Genomic DNA, 11,816 nt, shown 5'->3' with positions numbered 1-11,816 from the left:
GAATCGCCACCTTACTGTAGCAGTCAGTATTGGCGCCACACTCTTTACTTGTGAAATGTTGAACACAAATCCTCCCTTCCCGTTTACTTCACCTGAGACCGATAATGAATAGCGTCTGTATCTTTGCTGCTCATAAGCAGGCAACAGAGTCAAAGCTTGCTGACGCCCACATGACGAGCTGTGTTAAAGTACAGCTATGTGATCACTTAAAAGAGTGTTAAAGTGCCGAACAGTAGAATACAGTAACCAGAACAAATGTTAAGAATATATAAATGGTTATGTTTAGATGATAAAATCACAGTGCCAGAATGTAAAGATAGAATCTGAGATTGCTAACTCAGGTTTTTACGACATAAGGAAAAAATGCCATAAAGCTTTCGATTTTGTGATAAAACAAGATGTATTAGTCACAAAATTAAAAAGGACAACTGGATCAAAACTGACCGCCACTGATGATGCTGTGCAAAACCAGGAACAAATAACAATACTCTAGGAGAGGGGTCTAGGTTTTCAGATAAATTCGACCAAACGGGTTTCCAGAATAGTACTGAATGACTATTCAGATTCCAATATCGGCACAATATTTTTAACAGGAAAGTGTGTGGGGATAAGCTTAGGTTAAGATGTCGTAAATGTTGAGCCATTCCATAGAGGGAAACTGGTCTTTGGCTCAGGTCCACAAGAGAGATGACACTGGCTCGTTTTGGAAGTCCAATCAACAGGTCAGCAGAAAACACAGTTAATCTTTATTTCACCACAACATCACTGTATATTCCGAAATGTAGATACAAATAACTATTTTGGAGAAGAATTCTATAATACGGACTTTCATCACTATGGACTTTCAATAATACAGGCTTTTATCACAATAATACAGGCTTTCAGGTCAACAATACAGGCTTTCAGGTCAACAATACAGGCTTTCAGGTCAACAATACACACTTTCAACTTAACAATACACACTTTCAACTTAACAATACACACTTTCAACTTAACAATACACACTTTCAACTCCACAATACACACTTTCAACTCAACAATACACTGTAAATTTTATTTATTCTCTGTGAGTTTTGCTACTGGCTGCCATATTCACATATAGTACATTTAAATGGTCAAAATGTGATAACATGTACATGCTCCATCTTAATAGCAGATAACTACCACAAGCTCATTCAGAGCATGGATACAGATCCTGGTATGACTGAGCATGTGGTGATTATTTGGTGTTAAGATCAAATGTGTACATATTGGCAAACTTTTGTTGTATAAATCTACTGCAGTGGATATTCAGTGAAATAAGCAATGTGATAATTTGCCACACATTATACTTGATGTTGTTGTATTTAGAAAACATGTGTTTTTACCAATTGTTGGATATTATTACCTGCTTTGAAGATGGTAGCTAGTGCCAAAAACCTGTAGAGAATAAATAAAATGACACGGATGTACCCACAAAAGAAGGATTTTTTCCAGTATATCGGCTGTTGATAACCCCCTGAAGAAAGCTTTATCAATAATGCAGATTTTCAACTCAACAAAAAGGACTTTCAGCTCATATCAGTTATGCCGAATGAATGAAGTTTCACTGTATGTCCTCTTGGAAATGTTCTTATATACAGTCATATCAAATTGGCTTCATGGCATAATCTGTGCAGTAACGGAAACAAAATAAAGTGCTATTTTAATACCCGAAATGTTGGTCAGAGCGGCAGTATGTTGTCATTCGGACATCTTTTAAGTTATCAGTACTTTTGTGAAGTAGGTAAGGAATTACCATCAAGAAATTTTTTTCTGGTGAGAAATGCTGTAGTGAAACGTCTTCCCAAGTAGGACTGGCGTCTAGACTACATGCCCACTGTTTGTGGAGTGCTGCTTTGGCTTTCCCTATCCCAAGCCATCCGGCACTGGGGGCCTACATGATCTGCGGCTTGTATCTGTGGCTGCTGATCTTCTTCTTCAGTACGGTGACGAAACCGCCGAGGCTGGGGAACTTGCGGCGCGAGCTCAGCTGGTAGGTGTCCCGGGGCTTGGGCGCGCTGATGGCCTCTTCCAGGATCCTCATGGCGTGCGGCGTCAGCACCGAGAAGTCGCTCTCCTTGTACTTGTACTCTGCTGGCTGGATGTCCACCACAGTGTCTCCTTCCCGGCGAATCTGGCGAGGGAGGCTGTGGCATAGGACAGAGTCAGCTGATATGAAATTATTGAACAGTGGAATGGGTAATGTGACAAATAATACTGACAGGCTGTTATTGGGAACAACAGACCATACTGGCAGGAAGTTACTCGCAAGTGAAATGAATAAAATAACAAATTATACTGATGAAAAGTTATTAGGGAGTAAAATGGGTAAGCTAACAAACGATACTGATGGGATGTTTAATAAGTATCAAATAACACTGAGAGGATGTTGTTAGGGAGTGAAATGGGTAAGGTAACAAATAAAAGTGATAGGAGGTCGCTAGAGAAAGAAAAGGGTATGGAAACAAATCACACCCCTGATGCAATCAGATTCCACGCAAAAGATATCCCTATGGGAGAGAAGAAAAGTATTTATATCAACCATTAAGTTCCAATCCATCTATACTGCCAACCATACTGAAGAGATTGCTAATATGTAGATGACCACCAATGAGGAAGCTGAAACATTCATTGAACAGTCGCGTAACCAGTGGATTATGACTTCATAATCTCATATGCAAGGGACACATGCAGGAGGAATTATCTTGCCAGGGCCAAAATTACTGCACACTGACAGAGTAATACTGAACACAATACAGACTAGTTATGGTAGATGCACAGATTCTCTACATAGATGGGGCTTTGTTCAGATACCTTCGTACAACTTTGTTGTACACTGATAAGACTATTCACGTTGGACACCTTCAGGAAACTGTGTAACATTATCTGTAGGATTCCTGATAGCCTGAATTCGCTGATGAAGATGGTCTCAAGATTCTTCAGTTATGCCACCTTCATCTGAAGCTACTCATCGAATGCAGGAAATGTATTATCAGTTGCGAATACGAGGAACCCGCAACTGTAGAATAGAATGATTACACTCTAAGTCTGTGTAGACCGGTACACAAACACGGATTTTCTGCTAGCTGCGAACTGACGCCTTAAACATTTCGGCTATCTGTGCACGCTTCATGTCCCGCCCAAACTTCCATATGTCATCTTCCATGTGTCTTTAAGCTGCGCTTTTACACTTAATGTAATTCGAACATGCATGCATGCCTGAAGGAACCGTGCATTATACATCTTAACAAACACAGGCACTGCAATATCGTATCCTCATCATTGAGGATTACATTCCTTAGGGCTAACAAATCATCTTGATTGTCATGACTTACCCGCTGTTTCAAACTGTCGTAGACTTAATGATGAGACAGTCGAGACGTGATGGTGCCTGAGTTTTCGTGAAACCACGAACGCCCAATTACAGCGGTGTTAAACGCGGTTCCTGTCATCTTGAAAGACAGGAGTGTGCACAGCATACTCATCATATAGACGTCTATGAAAAGGTAGCTCTTGACCATCGATAAAAATCCTGGCTGGTATTCCTGGTAAACTAAATAAGTGGACCCAACTATTACTTCGAAACACATACGCAAAACACCGTAGAATCTCTTCTAGCCTAAACACACGCAACCTGTACACACTGTAGATTAAACGCCACGTTGGTGGACTCCATGCCATTAAAAGGGGGCAACACGAGACCCCCAGTTTCTGTGTTGTTTGACACACCGAAGAGGTGCAGTTTTATCTCTTTCTGTGAGAAACGGGCTTTGGTGAAATACCAAACTCTAAGTGTCCATTGCATGCAGTTCGCTTCTCGAAAACTGGTCGGGATTCAATGACAGCTGTAATTCATGTTGGGTTCGAAAGCGATTGTCTTTGACAAGGCGTGACGCTTTTCTCCACTCCCTGTCGGTTACGATCTTTTTACGACCACCGGTCTTACGCCGTGTTATGTGGCCGTGAGTAGTACAACGTTCCCTGTAAACTTTTTGCACAGTCCTTGCTCATACTCCAACAAATCAGACAATTTCATTGACCGTGTGGTCACGTGCACAGCCAGACATTGCTAACTCGTGTGTACCATTCTGTCATAGCTCTAAGTCGACCTAACTTACTCCGCTAATATTGCGCAGCTGACACATACCCACCACTTCACTGCCACTTCTGACCTCAGCAGAGGCAGGTGGCTTGACTTACCGGAAACAATTCTACATCATTTTTTTGCGGTGATAATACACCCGAAGACAAAAAAGCGACGTACTGCGAAGGAGTTATGCAAACTGGTCACAAACTGATATTCAACGGGGAATGCAAAAGTGTAAACTTTGGTGGCTGGTGCATGAATGTGTGACGCTGCTGCGCAATTTCATCGCACAGCTAGCGAGGATAGTAAACCGGGGCACGTCGATACCAGGGCATGTACTCAGTTGGATAGTAACTACGTCCCGCTGATAATCGCGTGAACAGTATGCGCGGATGTCAGCATTTGAGAGAGGACACGTAGTTGGGGCCAAGGAAGTCAGTCGGAATAACGTACTAATCGCTCGACGTTGTTGGCGGGAATGGGTGTACCACGGCCCAGCAGAGCGTCAAGAAGGAAACGGTCGACCTAGAGGGACGACACAACTAGAGATGGGTCGTCCGCGAACTAACGGGTCCAAAGGAGCGGTTCATCAACATAAACGGAACGACTGAGGAACGAATTCTAACAAGGGAACCTCCCCATCGCACCCCCTTCAGATTTAGTTATAAGTTGGCACAGTGGACAGACCTTGAAAAACTGAACACAGATCAATCGAGAAAACAGGAAGAAGTTGTGTGGAACTATGGAAAAAAGTAAAATATACAAACTGAGTGGTCCATGTGCAAGATAAGCAACATCAAGGGTAATGTGAGCTCAGGAGCGCCGTGGTCCCGTGGTTAGCGTGAACAACTGCAGAACGAGAGGTCCTTGGTTCAAGTCTTCCCTCGGGTGAAAATTTTACTTTATTTTCGCAAAGTTATGATCTGTCAGTTCGTTCATTGACGTCTCTGTTCACTGCAATAAGTTTAGTGTCTGTGTTTTGCGACCGCACCGCAAAACCGTGCGATTAGTAGACGAAATACGTTCCTCTCCAATGGGAACCGAAAACATTTGATCGCAAGGTCATAGGTCAACCGATTCCTCCACAGGAAAACACGTCTGATATAGTCTATTCGACACTGGTGACGGCATGTGCGTCACATGACAGGAATATGTTGTCGACCCATCTAACTTGTACACTTGGCGAATGGGTAAACAGATTCTTCTACCTTGCCCGATTTAGGTTTTCTTGTCGATGTGATAATCACTCCCAAAAAAGTGATGAAAACATAAGAGTTTGTCACATAAACTGCAACAAATGAATGCAACAGTTTCACAGTCACACAGTTTTCCCTGTGCTCTCTCAAAACATATGTTTTTAACGTTTTCCAATTTTTTCCGTGTGTAGACCGTCAAATCCTGCATATGTCCAAGCAAATCTGAACATCTCCTGGAATTTTCGCGAGCGAAGTTGATCGTGTGAATGCCTGAACTTTGATAATTGACACACGTCAATTGCTAGAAAATAAAAAAGTTAAAATTTTTGCTCGAGGGAAGACTTGAACATTTTTTTTTTTTTTTTTTTTTTTTTTTTTTTTTTTTTTTTTTTGTAACCATATCCGAGGTCCTCTCGTACCGCAGTTGCTTACGCTCACCACGGGACCACGGCGCTCGTCAGATAATTGTGTCCTTGATGTAGCTTATATTACACATCGACTACTCAATTTGTATATTTTGCTTATTTTTTTCATAGTTCGACAAAACTTCTTCCTGTTTTCTCGATTGATCTGTGTTCACTTTTTCAAGGCCTATCCACTGTGCCAACTTATAACTAAATCTGAGGGGGGTGCGATGGGGAGGTTCCCTTGAAGGAACGGTCTTTCATAGTTCACTTCGGTCGCGGCTCTTTACTTACTGTTTCTGGGAACCGGAAACGGTCGGTGTCGTTCCCGAACGGCACGTCGGCCGGTCTCGTTCCAGCCTCGGTCCCGTTCCCGCCTGTCTCGGTCTCGCTCGGCCGGACTCGTCCTTCTTCGCGTGGCCACTCGTCGCACTTCCACTGCCGACTGCTCATAGTCAGTTCAGTATCGAGTTGTTGTTCCTTTCGTTTGCTTCGGACGCCCATTGTTTCAAACCTTTTTCGAACTCTGAACTTCTGGTTCTTTTCGTATTCCATTGAGCGTAATTAAAGTGTATTTTATAACTACGTAAATTACATAAAAATTAGGAGGTATGTAATACATACATCTTTTCAGGTAACAAAACGGCATATCAGCTTACTTCACTATTTCGATAGAAATATAAAAAGGCAAGTTTTTTTTGTTATTACACATGCAAGGGAAGTCGGCAAGGCACACATTAGTGGCCATTTTCCGTCTTTTTTTGATCCAAGGTAAAACAGCATGTTCATTGTTACGGAAGGCAGACCGACTTACAACCGAATGAAGCCCGCGCTTCATAATCGAGTGCATGGTGTCACATTTTGTAAAGAGAATATGATAACTCCTACAATATTATTTCAGTGGTACTGCCCCGAGTACTAGACTGCTCATTGTCGCCCGCCAAACGTCGTCTATTGTTTCTAAGTTGTTTGCATTAGCTTATATGTTATTTCTTCACTGCCTAATTATTACATGTTTGTTTATTCTGCTCGCAGCGGTCAACAAATCGTGCGTAATTGGCGAGCAGTCTGAACTCGGGGCCGGTTTTTCGTGCGCCGCCTTATATTTATTTCACTGCCATCAGCCATACAACGCTACAGTTGGCTAAACGAGAAGTTTTGCAGAATCATAAAAATTTCAAGTGTGTGAGAATTCTGTTATGAATAAAATCTCTGTACTACAGGGGGGAGGCATGTTGCCCCTGTTGGCGTCTTCCATCTTCAGTCACCTACGCTACTAATTTTCAATTTTCATAAGAACCATGTACGAAGCACAAATGAACGGTGAACGAGTAAAAATGTACGGTTACCAAAACAGAGCGATCACCAGTGAACTAGTTCCCAAAGATGGACGAGATTGCCAATCTCTAGACATACGCGAAAACTGAGCAATCGTCAGAGAGGCACTCGATGACCTGGATTCATCATTTATTATCGATCCGACGTGTAGCTGTTGATTCAGTGACCAAAAGGACCATTAATAAGCGGCTCATAGCAAGGAGACCGAGCTCACGCTGTCCCTTAAACCGACTACCACTGACTCCTAAACACAAACAAGCCTGTTTGCAGTGATATCGAGTACATTCGGCCAGGAATCTCACTGGAGTAGAATTATCTTCAGTGATGAGTCCCACTTCGAACTGAACCCTGATGACAAGCGAAAACTTGTCTGGAGACTCACTGGACAGCGGTGGGATAACCAACGTGACTGTCACCCTCCATACGGTACAGCTACCAAGAGTATTGGTCTGCGGTGGCATTTAATTTGATAAAAAGACCACTTCGGTTGTCATCCGCGACACATATCCAGCACAGAAGTACACTGACGTTGTCCTATGCCCCATTTTGTTGCCCTTCGTGCCAAGACATGTTGGGTTTATATTTTAGGAAGATAACGCTCGCCCACAAACTCCGAGCGTTTCTACTGTCTACCTACGTGCTTGCCATGCCCTGTCTTGGCCAGGAAGGTCACCGTGTGTCTCCCCAACTGAGAATGGAGCTTTATGGGCAGGGACCTCCAACCATCTCGGGATTTTGACGATCTAACGCGCGAATTGGAGGGAATTTGGGTCGACATCCCTCAGGAAGACATCCAGCAACTGTGACAATCAATGCCAAGCTGAATAACTGCTTGCATAATGGTCAGAGGTGGACCAACGTGTTACTGACTAGCTGAGTTTGCGAATCTCTCTCTCTTGAATAAGTCATTTATTTTTCTGAAATCGCAATCATTTGTCTTTAAATGTACCTCACGTCTACCAATATCGTCCTTTCATGATAATTCCATCGTGATGCGTCGCTTTTCTTGTGTTAAAATGTATTTTGCCCCATTTGTTCCTAAGACATATCCTATAACTGTGTGGATCCTCTGATTAAGGTTCTATGGAACAAAAAGTATATCCAGCTGTAAGGTTATTCATAATTACCTCTGAGGTTTCAGACAACGACAGCGCGAAAACTACGAGACCTACAGAAAGACATACGCTATCTGATCAAAATTATCAGGACAGCCCTACACACTGCCGAATTGAGCACTCGATGTCACGAGAGGCATAAGTGAGGCAGGGGGCATTATATTATGAGCAGAGAATCAGTAACATCGAATGGGTTACTGAAGAGACTTCAGTGACTTTGAACGCGACTTGCCATTGGATGTCACGTGAGTAACAGATCCATCAGGGACCGTTCAACCCTTCTAGAGTTGCCCAGGTCTACTGTTGGTCGTGTGACTGTGAAGTGGAAAAGCAAAGCAACAGCCCACAGCTAAACCAAGACTAGTTCTGGCTGGGTGCACCAAGCAAGACTCAGAGTGGTTGTAAAAAATGTCTTGCAATCATCGGAATGACCATTCCTGAATTCCGAAGTGCTACCAATAATCCAGCTAGCACAATGACTGTGCATATGGGATTAAAAAGTATGGCGTCCAATGATCCTTATCATCTACAAGTTTGAGTAGTCGATGCTAAGTGACGCTTGAATTGATCTAAAGAACGACCCCATTGGACAGTGAATGACTGGAAACGAGAGATTCGGAGTGATGAATCACGCTATACCCTGTGGTAGTCCGATGGAAGGTCTGCTAGCTGCGAGCTGACGCCTAAAACATTTCGGCTACTTGTGCACGCTTCATGTCCCGTCCAAACTTCCATATGTCATCGTCCATGTGTCTTTAAGCTGCGTTTTTACACTTACTGTAATTCGAACATGCATGCACGCCTGAAGGAACCGTGGTTAGCAAGAACCGCGTTTAACAGCGCTGTAATTGGGCGTTCATGGTTTCAAGAAAACTCAGGCACCATCGCGTCTCGACTGTCTCATTTTGGTTTGGCGAACGTCTGGAAAACTTTGGCTGCCATCATGTGTAGAGTCAACAGTTAAAAGTAGAGAGATGCTAGTGTTACGGTATGGGAGTGCTTTTCGTTGTTAGGGTGTGGTCCTCTAATTTCTCTTTAAAAAAACGCTAAATGGTGAATGCTGAAGAATAGGAACGCCATTTACACAACTGTGTATTGAGTACAGGAAATGGACGGTTTAGAGGCGATGATTGTAGCAGCATCATAGTGCACGCTGTCATAAAGGAACATCTGCAAGGCAGTGGTTTGTGGACAACAGCATCCTTGAAGTGGACAGGCCTAACCAGAGTCCTGACCTGGACCCAATGGAACATCTTTGGGACGGGTTGGAAGGTTGACATCACTCCAGACCCCAGCGTCCAACACCAGTACCTCTTATGCTTCTGTCTGTTGAGGAAAACGGGGATGACAGTCCTACACGGACATTCAGGCACATTGTGTCCCTAACAGAGTTGAAGCCACCATAAAGTCGAAGGGTGGACATACCTCATATTAATGTTCAGGAGTAGGTGATTAGATAGTGTACATTGATTATATGTAATGCAAGTCAAGAACTTGGAGAGATGGTGTCTAAAACGGCAGGTGGGTATTTTCTGTATGCATTTTAGATTCCTTCTAAAATCCCAGAAGGTCACCATTTACGTGCGCACAGAATAATGTGGCCAGCAGATGCGCAGCTGGCTGGACAAGTGTGGACAGTCACAGTGGTGAAGGTTTGTGGCCAGGCAGTTGGTGCAGTGTAGGGAAATGCCAAGCACTGGAGGGGAAGTGCCATTCTAAACTGGAGCCTGCACTCACATCTTTTGTAGATATTAAGCGGAGCCTCTCCATTCCCACACTTACATGGTGATGACCCACAAAGATCTACCATCATCACCACTAACGTATCTAAAAAGAACTGCGCTGAAAGTACAACAGAAGCAATGATTTAATTTCGTCTAAATTGTTAACTACTTGTAACTCTCAGAGAAGTGTCAAGAGTGGCAAATTTTGAGTAAAATCTACATTTCTCTTGTTGCAGTGTTAAAATTTACTTCTCTTGCCAAAATACAGCGGAGTTTATAGACTGTCACCTCACTAACATGCTATGGAGATGCAACTGTACCAGAATTTTGAAACAGTAGTTTATTAAGTTTATTAAGTGAGGAACTCAGGACAAGTATGTTCGATAGCTTACGAAAATACACATTGTCAGCGCAATAAGAAATGTGTAATTAGTCCACCTATGTTGTTGCAAAACAGAGAGCATTTCATGTTTCGCCAGTTATCAACGTCCCTTAAAAATTAGATTATTTCATCGAAAAAGTCTATAGTTAGCGGGGAAACACAGTAGATAACGAAGTCTAGTATAATAACCATATGAAAAAATATTCCCCTCTTTGCATGCTGTCATCTCGTTTCGATATCTCAAACCACTTATGAGCTGTGATGAATGATATGGGCATTTCATTCCGGTTTCATCAGTGGCATGCACAATCACAAATTAGTGTGACTCATAAAACCAGTTTTCTTGAGATTGGTGACAGATAGAGACCACCATCCACATCTAAAGAAAAGTTCAATATGTTAACTAACTTTCATATGCAGCAACATATGATGAATTATGCATTATACACTACTGGCCATTAAAATTGCTACACCACGAAGATGACGTGCTACAGACGCGAAATTTACCCGACAGGAAGAAGATGCTGTGATATGCAAATGATTAGCTTTTCAGAGCATTCACACAAGGTTGGCGCTGGTGGCGACACCTACAATGTGCTGACATGTGGAAAGTTTCCAATCGATTTCTCATACACAAACAGCAGTTGACCGGCGTTACCTGGTGAAATGTTGTTGTGATGCCCCGTGTAAGGAGGAGAAACGGTGCCATCACGTTTCCGACTTTGATAAAGGTCGGATTGTAGCCGATCGCGATTGCGATTTATCGTGTCGCGACATTGCTGCTCGTGTTGGTCGAGATCCAATGCCTGAGAGCAGAATAAGGAATCGGTGGGTTCAGGAGGGTAATACGGAACGCCGTGCTGGATCCCAACGGCCTCGTATCACTAGCAGTCGAGATGACAGGCATCTTATCCGCACTGCTGTAACGGATCGTGCAGCCACGTCTCGATCCCTGAGTCAACGGATGGGGACGTTTGAAAGACAACAACCACCTGCACGAACACTTCGACGACGTTTGCAGCAGCATGGACTATCAGCTTGGAGACAATGGTTGCGGTTACCCTTGACGCTGCATCACAGACAGCAGCGCCTGCGACGATGTACTCATCGACGAACCTGGTTGCACGAATGGCAAAACGTAATTTTTTCGAATGAATCCCGGTTCTGTTTGCAGCATCATGACGGTCGCATCCGTGTTTGGCGACATCGCGGTGAACGCACATTGGAAGCGTGTATTCGCCATCGCTAGCGTATGACCCGGCGTAATGGTATGGGGTGTCATCTGTTACACAATTCGGTCACCTCTTGTTCACATTGACGGCACTTTGAACAGTGGACGTTACATTTCAGATGTGTTATGAGCCATGGCTCTACCTTTCATTCGATCCCTGCCAAACCCTACATTTCAGCAGGATAATGCACGACCGCATGTTGCAGGTCCTGTATGGGCCTTTCTGGATACAGAAAATGTTCGACTGCTACCCTGGCCAGCACATTCTCTGTATCTCTCACCAACTGAAAATGTCTGGTCACTGGTGGCCGAGCAACT

General features: G+C 43.4%; 1 protein-coding gene across 2 annotated transcripts in view; it reads right to left on the bottom strand.

The window, feature by feature from the left end:
• Nucleotides 1-878: 878 nt before the first annotated feature.
• The window catches only part of LOC126210321 (uncharacterized), a 423,726-nt gene continuing 412,788 nt past the window's right edge, over nt 879-11,816 (bottom strand). For both annotated transcript variants that reach the window (XM_049939519.1, XM_049939520.1), the window contains one exon: nt 879-2,168. In XM_049939519.1, coding sequence (XP_049795476.1) covers nt 1,916-2,168 — 253 coding nt within the window. In that variant the 3' untranslated portion in view covers nt 879-1,915. The remainder of the gene's footprint in view (nt 2,169-11,816) is intronic.

This window comes from Schistocerca nitens, chromosome 10 (genome assembly GCF_023898315.1).
Source record: "Schistocerca nitens isolate TAMUIC-IGC-003100 chromosome 10, iqSchNite1.1, whole genome shotgun sequence".
In the NCBI taxonomy this organism is placed as follows: Eukaryota; Metazoa; Arthropoda; class Insecta; order Orthoptera; family Acrididae; genus Schistocerca; species Schistocerca nitens.
Note: the sequence above shows the minus strand (reverse complement) of the source record. Positions and strands in the feature narration are given on the sequence as shown.